At 46.7% G+C, this 13,785-nt stretch overlaps 1 protein-coding gene across 2 annotated transcripts in view; it reads right to left on the bottom strand.

Annotated features, from left to right (window-relative positions):
* The window catches only part of map2k7 (mitogen-activated protein kinase kinase 7), a 183,234-nt gene that overhangs the window by 80,258 nt on the left and 89,191 nt on the right, over window positions 1–13,785 (bottom strand). For both annotated transcript variants that reach the window (XM_067973209.1, XM_067973210.1), the window contains one exon: window positions 5,982–6,126. In XM_067973209.1, coding sequence (XP_067829310.1) covers window positions 5,982–6,126 — 145 coding nt within the window. The remainder of the gene's footprint in view (window positions 1–5,981; window positions 6,127–13,785) is intronic.

Raw genomic sequence — 13,785 nt, 5'->3', positions numbered from 1 at the left:
AAATTTGCAGATGACACAAAACTTGGAAGTGTAGTGAACAGTGAGGAGGATAATGAAAGACTTCAAGAGGATATAGACAGGCTGGTGGAATGGGCGGACACGTGGCAGATGAAATTTAATGCAGAAAAATGCGAGGCGATACATTTTGGTAGGAAGAATGAGGAGAGGCAATATAAACTAAAGGGCACAATTCTAAAAGGTGTACAGGAACAGAGAGATCTGGGGATATATGTGCACAAATCGTTGAAGGTGGCAGGGTAGGTTGAGAAAGCGGTTTAAAAAGCAAATGGGATCCTGGGCTTTATAAATAGATGTGGAGATGCCGGTGATAGACTGGGGTTGACAATTGTAAACAATTTTACAACACCAAGTTATAGTCCAACAATTTTATTTTAAAATTCACAAGCTTTCGGAGGCTTCCTCCTTCCTCAGGTGAGGAAGGAGGAAGCCTCCAAAAGCTTGTGAATTTTAAAATAAAATTGTTGGACTATAACTTGGTGTTGTAAAATTGTTTACAATTTATAAATAGAGGCATAGAGTACAAAGGTATGGAAGTTATGATGGACCTTTATAAAACACTGGCTCGACCACAACCGGAGTATTGTGTCCAGTTCTGGGCACCGCATTTTAGGAAAGATGTGAAGGCCTTAGAGAGGGTGCAGAAAAGATTTACTGGAATGATTCCAGAGATGAGGGACCTCAGTTATATGGATAGACTGGAAAGCTGGGGTGGTTCTCCTTGGAAAAGAGATGGTTGTGAGGAGATTTGATAGAGGTATTCAAAATCATGAAGGGTCTAGACAGAGTAGATAGAGAGAAACTGTTCCCATTGGCAGAAGGGTCAAGAACCAAAGGACACAGATTTAAGGTGATTGGCAAAAGAACCAAAGGTGACATGAGGAAAAACTTTTTTACACAGCGAGTGGTTAGGATCTGGAATGCACTGCCTGAGGGGGTGGTTGAGGCAGATTCAATCATGGCCTTCAAAAGTGAACTGGATAAGTACTTGAAAGGAAAAAATCTGCAGGGCTACGGGGAAAGGGCAGGGTGTGGGATGAGCTGGACTGTTCTTGCATAGAGCTGGCACGGACTCGATGGGCCGAATGGCCTCCTCCCATGCTGTAACCTTTCTATGATTCTATGAGAATAACCCCAGCTTCTCCAGTCTCTCCACATAACTGAAGTCCCCCATCCCTGGAAACATTGCAATAAATCTCCCCTGCACCCTCTCTAAGACCTTGACATCCTTCCTAAAGAGTGGTGCCCAGAACTGGACACAATACTCCAGCTGAGGCTGGACATGTACAATGATATTTCACAAGAGGACTGATGATTGGAACATCACTACTGGAAGTTTACTAAGAAAACAAAGATGCAAGTTGTGGGTGGATGCGCTGATGTGGTGCCAGAGAAGGCAGGAAGATCACAGCTTCCATCCCCAGTCTGCGCTCAGTTCTCAGCTGGGGCTACAACAGCCTCAATACCCTTGTCTGAGGTGGGGAAAATCAGCTTGGATTTACACTCGCACCATGCAGTGACCCCGGCTGGAAAGCGGTCGTGTGAATGATGTGAGGACACAAACCAGCTCAACTGTGATGCCCCTCCTCCCATGATTCAACAGCATACTGATTGGACTCATGTGAAGAATGGCAACTTGGTACAAGAGAGCTGCTGATACCCTGGACCCTACACCAGTATGAATCTGTAGCACCAGGAAGGGAGGGAAGAGAACGGGAGAGAACAGAGCAGCATGCTACACGAAGAGAGCAGCTTAGGAATGCAAGGGTACACCACTAACAGGCAGACTACTCCAGGCATCAAACTACTGAACTTCATGCAGGAGCCGTCCAAGAGGGGGAGCAGACTCATTGTGACACAGGTGATAAACTGCAGGGACCGTCAACTACCAACATGTACTAGTGGCAGCATCACTGCCCTCAGGTTTTTTGCTACAGAGTCCTTCCAGGCACCCACAGGGACATGACCCACTCTGCCAACTTCTGCTATATTCAGGAGGTCAGAGAAGCCCTAGTTCTCCATACACCCACCTATGTGAACTGCTACAGTTTTAATCAGATTGCTTGCTTCCCTCCCTCTGGTACAGGGACTGTATTTGGAGGTGCTGACCTTTGGATGAGATGAAGCCGGATCTGTCCTGCTGTTTCAAGTAGACATTGAAGATCCCATATCACTGGTCAAAGAGAAGCAGGAAGTTCTCCTGGCCAATATTCATCCCTCAACCACCAACAGCAAAATACATTAATAGGTCATTCTTCTCACTGCTGTTTGTGGGACTTTGCTATGCACAAAGTGGCTGCTGCATTTGCTGTCGTAACAAGTCACCATATTGCAAAGTAAGTCATTGTAAAGGAGATGTCTGAGAAACTGATAGGCAACCTGTATAAACAGAAAGTCAATTTTTCTATGTAGTCACTGGTCACCTACCAACAAACCTGTGCAACAGGGAAGAATATCATTCCATCAACGTACAACCACCAGAGAATAACACAGGTCAATGCAGCTTCCTGGGAGTTCCCTGGCACTATAATTCTGAGGCAATCAAACGTGACACAGTTATTTGAAGGAAAGATAGACGATTGACTTCTCTGAGATAATAAACTACACCATGATTGATGGCATCTAAACACCATTGTTGTGTTCCTGCACAGCCCAGATACAACCATGACACATGTGAAAATGGACACTCAATATTTGGGGTGCTACAGCAGTGCTTTAGATGCTTGGACCCGTTTGCCTGCTGCAAGTTGCACAATACTGCCATGGACTTGGATGAAGAACAATGCAAGTTTGAAAGATCAGAAGGATGCTGGTGAGCGGGAGTTAAGAGCCTCTGCATCCAGGGGCGTACTTACAAAAAGGGAACTGCTAGTTAATTCATCCTTTTAATTTGTCTACTTTTGTACAATTAGAGAATGACTAAGACCCACAATTCCATTGAGTAAATGGGGCATGTGGAGAAAACCTTTAATGTGTTTCTCTGAGGTATTTTCGACTCTTGTTTCACTTTGGTGATCTTGAATTGTGGAACTTCTTCTGGACTTCTTCCCAGGTCCTCATAGTGGTCAACCCAACTTGACCCAATAAGCAAACTTCTGTCATGCTCAGAGTCCAGTGTAAGTTTGTGGCCTGACTTATCTTCCCCTCCCACCCATCAGCAAGCATCTCAATCATACCACATCTGTGTTGTGCCATTTTACAAAGCTTTCCGCATCCCACAGCTGGATAAATGAAATAGTCATCATCTGTACCAGTTAAGTGGCAACAGCTGCTGGAGAAGTAGGAAAGCAGCATTATTATAGATGTGTCCCAAGTGACGAGTTTCCTTTAGTCCCTGCTACAAATTCATACGACAAGGAAAAACAGTCATCTGCACCCTTCTTATCATGGGTTTAATTTTCTACAAACAAGGGTAAATAACCCTTTGTTCAGAAAAAAGAAAGGAAAATGTGGCTCTCGACTGAAGCTAGTTATTCTAATCTTGTACGTCAGTGGTGAGGACACGTGTACAATACTTGGTGCAGTTTTGGGCACCGAACCTTCAAAATAGCATTGATGCGTTGGAGGGGGTCAGGCAAGTGAGAGTAGAATGAACTCAAGTTTTTTTGTTGGAGAAAAGAAGAATGAGGGGACACGATTCAGGTCTTAAACAGTGAGAGGCAGAGATAAGAAAGCTGTAAGAAAGCTGTGGGAGCTGGATTTGGAGTGCAGAATTATAGGCCACAGCATCAAAAAGATCACAAAGATCAGTATAGACAAGGGAGGCCCTTCTGCCCATCTATCTCATCCTTCCATAGGAATCCTCAATTTACCCCATTACAGCACCTTCCTAACTCCAGACTTTTTGCCTCCATTACCCTATCTAGAGACTATTCTATTGATGACTCTGTGAAGAATGATTCCTGATATTAGTTTTGAACTTGTCTGTTACCAATGTTTACATGATTTAACTTGAAGTAGTACTCAGGATTAATCCAAGGTGCCTTTATAGTCATCTGAAAAGACTGACTGAAAAGTATTTCTGACCTATCCTCATAACCAAGTCATCCGACTCTGGAGATCAGCCTCCTATCCCTTCTCTGCACCACTGCCAGGCTTGGATGCTCCCTTTGTGCTTCAGTGACCTGTACTAAATGCAGTATCCAAGGTGCAGCCTGACCAGGGCACTATGGCTTCAGCCGGACTCCAGTGATTTGACAACACAACCCAACATTTAGCTTGCTCTGTTGATTGCTGGTCTGCAATGACTGGTCAATGTTGAGTCTACTACCACACCCCGATCTCTTTCCCTAGCCATTTCCAACACGATTCATCAGGTATGTCCTCCATTTTTTTCTCCCTATGTGCAAGACATTGCATTTATCTGTGTTCAAAATGAACCAAACTCAACAAAGACCAAAAATGATTCCCTGCAGACCAGTGCATGTAGAGCAGATTGCCAACTGAGACGGAGTTATTTAGCTCCATTGCTAAACAACTGGATGAACATCTGATGGGAATGGGATTAGTGGTTGTAGAGATAGGGAAAGACTTAAATAAATCAGTCCAAGGACAGATCTCATCTCAGATATACAAGGCAATTAACAAAAGAGAGAAAGTAAACCCAGAAAACTTTCAATATGGCATGGCAACAAATCAAGACAGCAGAAGCTCGGGTTTGTGACAGGCGAGTTTAGAGGAGATGCCAGGAAGTATTTCTTTACACAGAGGGTAATCAACAGCCAGAATGGTTGGCAGGAAGGATGGTCGAGGCCAGTGCACTGCACTCAATTCTGGAATGGGACACAGTACGGTCGGTATCCAGGAAGGATGGGATCAAATGAGATATGGTCCTTCTTCATCCAAACTGATCTTGTGACCACTGACTGTTGTGCTGCTGGGACAGAGGAAGCATTGGCTGGAGGGCACCAGGCTAGGGTGCAGTAGTGGAGATTGGACAGTTTGGAATTTTGTTTGATTACATTTGGGGTTTAGGCAGTATTTATATATCACTTTCCCTCAGCAGATTAAATGGGTGCAGTAAAGAAAGAACTTACATTTCTAAAGTGCCTTGCACAGCTTCAGGACATCCCAAAGTGCTTTACAGCCAATGATGTACTATTGAAATGTAGTCACTGTTAAAATTAAGGGAAAGGCAGCAGCCAATTTGCGCACAGCAAGGTCCTACAAATAGCAATGAGATAAATGGCCAGATAATGTGTTTTAGTGATGCTGGTTGAGGGATAAATATTGGCCAAGACACCGGGAGAATATTGGGATCTTTCATGACCACCTGGGAGGGCAGATGGGACCTCACTTTAGCGTCTCATCCAAAAGACGACACCTCCGACAGTGCAGCATTCCCTCAGTACTGCATTGAAGTGTTAGCCTGATTATCCGCTCAAATCTCTGGAGTTGGGATTGAAGCCACGACCTCTGACTCAGAAGCTAGATTGTTGCTGACACCTGTGATAGGGCAGATCATAACTGGGCTGAAAAAGCAGTGGGCTGAATGGACTTTTCTTGATCTGGGAGCATAAGAAAGAAGGGAAGTGCAAAGGTGCGGAATCAAAGCAACCACAATCCCGGTGATAGGAAGAGAGGAGAAGAAGGGGATGAAGGAGATGAGAGCTGTACTGTGTTTTGGGGACAGAAGGGGGAGAGATACATTGAGCATTTGTTTTAGGGAAAACATGCTTTACACAACGTGAATCCAATGGAAGAGATAAGCTGTTATAGCTACATCTCTCAAAGAGCTGGCTCACAGCCAGGCCTCGAGACTGATCAAGCTTGCTTCAACCATCAATCTCATATCCTGGCCAAATGGTGTGAAATCTTCCCAATACTGGATTATAATATTCTGTTGTATTCTTTGCAGAGACATTAATCTTGAATTCCACCTTTGATTTGTGCTGCAGCAAGATTTAAATAGGCAAAAAGTACTGCCACTTGACATGAACGAGGGAGAGACTGCCTTTTCTTACCTTTCCATGCTCTTCTGTAGCAGGTACTGAGGCTGCGGGAGACTGAGCATGTGCCGAGGGCGTGAAGGGTGTGGGTGATGTTGTGGTGAGGTTTCTGATGAAGATGACCGGCTGCCAGCATCATTTGCTAATGGAAGCGGAAGAGCTGAAAACAAGGAAATGCTACTATTACATTAAAAACAACATCTTCCCAGCACTGTCAGCAGTGAAACCCCGACTGCTTAGTCACCTCCACGTTCCCATCTGGCCAGTTAGCAAATCCAGGCTACAAACACACCAGGGTTTTTAGGGTTGGGCGACATTACCCCATTCCTGAATCTACTGCACAGATAGGAAAAAAAAGAACAGCAAATTGGTGGTTCTATAACTGATTCACAGAGAGGAAGTGAATCTCCCTGAAACACTGGAAGAAGGTGGAGTGTGCAGGGCATGAGCGAGAGAGAGAGGGGGGACAGAGAGAGAGAGATCAACAGAGAGAGAGAGAGAGATCAACAGAGAGAGAGAGAGATCAACAGAGAGAGAGATCAACAGAGAGAGAGATCAACAGAGAGAGAGAGAGAGAGAGAGATCAACAGAGAGAGATCAGAGAGCGCGCGAGAGATCAACAGAGCGCGCGAGAGATCAACAGAGCGCGCGAGAGATCAACGAGAGAGAGATCAGAGAGAGAAATCAACAGAGAGATCAGAGAGCGCGCGAGAGATCAACAGAGCGCGCGAGAGATCAACGAGAGAGAGATCGATCAGAGAGAGAGAGATCGATCAGAGAGAGAGATCAACAGAGAGAGAGATCAACAGAGAGAGAGATCAACAGAGAGAGAGAGAGAGAGAGAGAGATCAACAGAGAGAGATCAGAGAGCGCGCGAGAGATCAACAGAGCGCGCGAGAGATCAACAGAGCGCGCGAGAGATCAACGAGAGAGAGATCAGAGAGAGAAATCAACAGAGAGATCAGAGAGCGCGCGAGAGATCAACAGAGCGCGCGAGAGATCAACGAGAGAGAGATCGATCAGAGAGAGAGAGATCGATCAGAGAGAGAGATCGATCAGAGAGAGAGATCAACACAGAAAGATCAACACAGAAAGATCAACACAGAGAGATCAACACAGAGAGATCGATCAGAGAGATCGATCAGAGAGATCGATCAGAGAGATCGATCAGAGAGAGATCGATCAGAGAGAGATCGATCAGAGAGAGAGCGAGATCAAGAGAGAGATCAACAGAGAGAGAGAGATCAACAGAGAGAGAGATCGATCAGAGAGAGATCGAGAGAGAGAGAGATCAAGAGAGAGAGATCAAGAGAGAGAGATCGAGAGAGATCAGAGAGAGAGAGATCAGAGAGAGAGATCAGAGAGAGAGGTCAACATCAACAGAGAGAGAGATCAACAGAGAGATCAGAGAGAGATCAAGAGAGAGAGGGAGAGAGATCAACAGAGAGAGAGAGAGAGAGATGGAGAGAGAGAGATGGAGAGAGAGAGATCAACAGACAGAGAGAGATAGAGCAAAAGATCAAGGAGAGAGTGAGAGATCAAAGAGAGCGAGATCAGACAGAGAGATCAGACAGAGAGATCAAAGAGAGAGAGATCAACAGCGAGAGAGATCAGAAAGAGATCAGAGAGAGATCAACAGAGAGAGAGAGAGAGAGTGAGATCAACAGAGAGAGACCATTACAAAGAGAGACAGATATCAGAGAGACAGAGATCAACAGAGCGAGAGATCCAGAGAGAGAGTGAGATCAACAGAGAGATCAGAGAGAGTGAGATCAGCAGAGAGATCAGAGAGAGAGAGAGAGAGAGAGAGAGAGAGATCAACAGAGAGAGAGAGATCACAGAGAGAGAGAGATGAGAGAGAGAGAGAGAGAGATGAGAGAGAGAGAAATCAGAGAGAGATTGACACAGAGCGAGATCGAGAGAGAGAGAGATCGACACGGAGAGAGAGAGATCGACAGAGAGAGATCAAGAGAGAGAGATTGACAGAGAGAGAGAGAGATCGACAGAGAGAGATCAAGAGAGAGAGATTGACAGAGAGAGAGATCGACAGAGAGAGAGATCGACAGAGAGAGAGAGATCGACAGAGAGAGATCAAGAGAGAGAGATCGAAGAGAGAGAGAGATCGACAGAGAGAGATCGACAGAGAGAGATCGACAGAGAGAGATCGACAGAGAGAGATCAGAAAGAGATCAGAGAGAGAGATCAACAGAGAGAGAGAGAGAGAGAGAGAGAGTGAGATCAACAGAGAGAGACCATTACAAAGAGAGACAGTTATCAGAGAGACAGAGATCAACAGAGCGAGAGATCCAGAGAGAGAGAGTGAGATCAGAGAGATCAGAGAGAGAGAGATCAACAGAGAGAGATCAAGAGAGATCAAGATCACAGAGAGAGAGATGAGAGAGATGAGAGAGAGAGAGAGATGAGAGAGAGAGAGAGATGAGAGAGAGAGAAATCAGAGAGAGAGAGATTGACACAGAGCGAGATCGACAGAGAGAGAGATCAAGAGAGAGAGATTGACACAGAGAGAGAAATCAACAGAGAGAGAAATTAACAGAGAGAGAGAGAGATCGGCAGAGAGAGAGAGAGATCGACAGAGAGAGAGATCGACAGAGAGAGAGAGAGAGATCGACAGAGAGAGATCGACAGAGAGAGAGAGAGAGATCGACAGAGAGAGAGATCGACAGAGAGAGAGAGAGAGATCGACAGAGAGAGAGAGAGATCGACAGAGAGAGAGAGAGAGAGATCGACAGAGAGAGAGAGAGAGAGATCGACAGAGAGAGAGAGAGAGATCGACAGAGAGAGAGAGAGAGAGATCGACAGAGAGAGAGAGAGATCGACAGAGAGAGAGATCGACAGAGAGAGAGAGAGAGAGATCGACAGAGAGAGAGAGAGAGAGAGAGATCGACAGAGAGAGATAGAGAGAGATCGACAGAGAGAGGGAGATCGACCGACAGAGAGAGAGAGATCGACCGACAGAGAGAGAGATCGACAGAGAGGTCGACACAGAGAGAGGTCGACACAGAGAGAGAGAGATCGACAGAGAGAGAGAGAGAGAGATCGACACAGAGAGATAGAGAGATCGACAGAGAGAGAGAGAGAGATCGACACAGAGAGAGAGATCGACACAGAGAGAGAGATCGACACAGAGAGAGAGAGAGAGATCGACACAGAGAGAGAGAGAGATCGACACAGAGAGAGAGAGAGAGATCGACACAGAGAGTGAGATCGACACAGAGAGTGAGATCGACACAGAGAGAGAGAGATCGACACAGAGAGAGAGATCGACAGAGAGAGAGAGATCGACACAGAGAGAGAGATCGACACAGAGAGAGAGATCGACACAGAGAGAGAGATCGACACAGAGAGAGAGATCGACACAGAGAGTGAGATCGACACAGAGAGAGAGATCGACACAGAGAGAGAGAGATCGACACAGAGAGAGAGATCGACACAGAGAGAGAGAGAGAGATCGACACAGAGAGTGAGATCGACACAGAGAGTGAGATCGACACAGAGAGATCGACACAGAGAGAGAGATCGACACAGAAAGAGAGATCGACAGAGAGAGAGAGATCGACATAGAGAGAGAGATCGACAGAGAGAGATCGACAGAGAGATCGACAGAGAGAGAGATCGACAGAGAGAGAGAGAGAGAGATCGACAGAGAGAGAGATCAGAAAGAGATCAGAGAGAGAGATCAACAGAGAGAGAGAGAGAGAGAGAGTGAGATGAACAGAGAGAGACCATTACAAAGAGAGACAGATATCATAGAGACAGAGATCAACAGAGCGAGAGATCCAGAGAGAGAGAGTGAGATCAACAGAGAGATCAGAGAGAGAGAGAGATCAACAGAGAGAAAGATCAAGAGAGATCAAGAGAGAGAGAGATCACACAGAGGGAGAGATGAGAGAGATGAGAGAGAGAGATGAGAGAGATAGATGAGAGAGATCGACAGAGAGAGAGAGAGATCGACAGAGAGAGAGAGAGAGAGATCGACAGAGAGAGAGATCGACAGAGAGAGAGAGAGAGAGAGATCGACAGAGAGAGAGAGAGAGAGATCGACAGAGAGAGAGAGAGAGAGAGATCGACAGAGAGAGAGAGAGAGAGATCGACCGACAGAGAGAGAGATCGACAGAGAGGTCGACACAGAGAGAGAGAGGTCGACACAGAGAGAGATCGACACAGAGAGAGAGAGAGAGATCGACACAGAGAGATAGAGAGATCGTCACAGAGAGAGAGAGATCGACACAGAGAGAGAGATCGACACAGAGAGAGAGATCGACACAGAGAGTGAGATCGACACAGAGAGATCGACACAGAGAGAGAGATCGACAGAGAGAGAGAGATCGACAGAGAGAGAGAGATCGACATAGAGAGAGAGATCGACAGAGAGAGATCGACAGAGAGAGAGATCGACAGAGAGAGAGATCGACAGAGAGAGAGATCGACAGAGAGAGAGATCGACAGAGAGAGAGATCGACAGAGAGAGAGAGATCGACAGAGAGAGAGATCAGAAAGAGATCAGAGAGAGAGATCAACAGAGAGAGAGAGAGAGAGAGAGTGAGATGAACAGAGAGAGACCATTACAAAGAGAGACAGATATCAGAGAGACAGAGATCAACAGAGCGAGAGATCCAGAGAGAGAGAGTGAGATCAACAGAGAGATCAGAGAGAGAGAGAGATCAACAGAGAGAAAGATCGACAGAGAGAGAGAGAGAGAGATCGACAGAGAGAGAGATCGACAGAGAGAGAGAGATCGACAGAGAGAGAGAGAGAGATCGACAGAGAGAGAGAGAGAGAGATCGACAGAGAGAGAGATCGACAGAGAGAGAGATCGACAGAGAGAGAGATCGACAGAGAGAGAGAGAGAGAGAGATCGACAGAGAGAGAGAGAGAGAGATCGACACAGAGAGATAGAGAGATCGACACAGAGAGAGAGAGAGATCGACACAGAGAGAGAGAGAGATCGACACAGAGAGAGAGATCGACAGAGAGAGAGAGATCGACACAGAGAGTGAGATCGACACAGAGAGTGAGATCGACACAGAGAGATCGACACAGAAAGAGAGATCGACAGAGAGAGAGAGATCGACAGAGAGAGAGAGAGATCGACATAGAGAGAGAGATCGACAGAGAGAGATCGACAGAGAGAGAGATCGACAGAGAGAGAGAGAGAGAGATCGACAGAGAGAGAGATCAGAAAGAGATCAGAGAGAGAGATCAACAGAGAGAGAGAGAGAGAGAGAGAGAGAGAGAGAGAGTGAGATGAACAGAGAGAGACCATTACAAAGAGAGACAGATATCAGAGAGACAGAGATCAACAGAGCGAGAGATCCAGAGAGAGAGAGTGAGATCAACAGAGAGATCAGAGAGAGAGAGAGATCAACTAGAGAGAAAGATCAAGAGATCAAGAGAGAGAGAGATCACACAGAGGGAGAGATGAGAGAGATGAGTGAGAGAGATGAGAGAGATAGATGAGAGAGATCGACAGAGAGAGAGATCGACAGAGAGAGAGAGAGAGAGAGAGATCGACAGAGAGAGAGAGAGAGAGAGATCGACAGAGAGAGAGAGAGAGAGAGATCGACAGAGAGAGAGAGAGAGATCGACAGAGAGAGAGAGATCGACCGACAGAGAGATCGACAGAGAGGTCGACACAAAGAGAGAGAGGTCGACACAGAGAGAGAGAGATCGACACAGAGAGAGAGAGAGAGATCGACACAGAGAGATAGAGAGATCGACACAGAGAGAGAGATCGACACAGAGAGAGAGATCGACACAGAGAGAGAGATCGACACAGAGAGAGAGATCGACACAGAGAGTGAGATCGACACAGAGAGATCGACAGAGAGAGAGAGATCGACAGAGAGAGAGATCGACAGAGAGAGAGAGATCGACATAGAGAGAGAGATCGACAGAGAGAGAGAGAGAGAGAGATCGACAGAGAGAGAGAGAGAGAGAGATCGACAGAGAGAGAGAGAGAGAGATCGACAGAGAGAGAGAGAGAGATCGACAGAGAGAGAGAGAGATCGACCGACAGAGAGATCGACAGAGAGGTCGACACAAAGAGAGAGAGGTCGACACAGAGATAGAGAGATCGACACAGAGAGAGAGAGATCGACAGAGAGAGAGAGATCGACACAGAGAGAGAGATCGACACAGAGAGTGAGATCGACACAGAGAGTGAGATCGACACAGAGAGATCGACACAGAGAGAGAGATCAACAGAGAGAGAGAGATCGACAGAGAGAGAGAGATCGACATAGAGAGAGAGATCGACAGAGAGAGAGATCGACAGAGAGAGAGATCGACAGAGAGAGAGATCGACAGAGAGAGAGATCGACAGAGAGAGAGATCGACAGAGAGAGAGATCGACAGAGAGAGAGATCGACAGAGAGAGAGAGAGAGATCGACAGAGAGAGAGATCGAGAGAGAGAGAGAGAGATCGACACAGAGAGAGAGATCGACACAGAGAGAGAGATCGACACAGAGAGAGAGAGATCGACACAGAGAGAGAGAGATCGACACAGAGAGAGAGAGATCGACACAGAGAGAGAGAGATCGACACAGAGAGAGAGAGATCGACACAGAGAGAGAGAGATCGACAGAGAGAGAGAGAGATCGACACACAGAGAGAGAGATCGACACAGAGAGAGAGATCGACACAGAGAGAGAGAGATCGACACAGAGAGAGAGAGATCGACACACAGAGAGAGAGATCGACAGAGAGAGAGAGAGATCGACAGAGAGAGAGAGAGATCGACAGAGAGAGAGAGAGATCGACAGAGAGAGAGAGATCGACAGAGAGAGAGATCGACAGAGAGATCGACAGATCGATAGAGAGACAGAGAGAGAGAGAGAGATCGACAGAGAGAGAGAGATCGACAGAGAGAGAGAGAGATCGACAGAGAGAGAGAGAGATCGACAGAGAGAGAGAGAGATCGACAGAGAGAGAGAGAGAGAGAGAGATCGACAGAGAGAGAGAGAGAGAGAGATCGACAGAGAGAGAGAGAGAGAGAGAGATCGACAGAGAGAGAGAGATCGACCGACAGAGAGAGAGAGATCGACAGAGAGAGAGAGATCGACAGAGAGGTCGACACAGAGAGAGAGGTCGACACAGAGAGAGAGATCGACACAGAGAGAGAGAGAGATCGACACAGAAAGAGAGAGATCGACACAGAGAGAGAGAGAGAGATCGACACACAGAGAGAGAGATCGACAGAGAGAGAGATCGACACAGAGAGAGAGATCGACACAGAGAGAGAGATCGACACAGAGAGAGAGATCGACACAGAGAGATCGACACAGAGAGAGAGAGATCGACAGAGAGAGAGATCGACAGAGAGAGAGATCGACAGAGAGAGAGATCGACACAGAGAGAGAGATCGACACAGAGAGAGAGATCGACACAGAGAGAGATCGACACAGAGAGAGATCGACACAGAGAGAGAGATCGACACAGAGAGAGATCGACACAGAGAGAGAGATCGACACAGAGAGAGAGATCGACAGAGAGAGAGAGATCGACAGAGAGAGAGAGATCGACAGAGAGAGATCGACAGAGAGAGAGAGATCGACAGAGAGAGATCGACAGAGAGAGATCGACAGAGAGAGATCGACAGAGAGAGAGAGATCGACAGAGAGAGAGATCGACAGAGAGAGAGATCGACAGAGAGAGAGATCGACAGAGAGAGAGATCGACAGAGAGAGAGATCGACAGAGAGAGAGATCGACAGAGAGAGAGATCAGAAAGAGATCAGAGAGAGAGATCAACAGAGAGAGAGAGAGAGTGAGATGAACAGAGAGAGACCATTACAAAGAG

The sequence above is a fragment of the Heptranchias perlo genome, chromosome 37, assembly GCF_035084215.1.
Source record: "Heptranchias perlo isolate sHepPer1 chromosome 37, sHepPer1.hap1, whole genome shotgun sequence".
In the NCBI taxonomy this organism is placed as follows: Eukaryota; Metazoa; Chordata; class Chondrichthyes; order Hexanchiformes; family Hexanchidae; genus Heptranchias; species Heptranchias perlo.
This window is presented reverse-complemented; position numbering and strand designations above follow the sequence as displayed.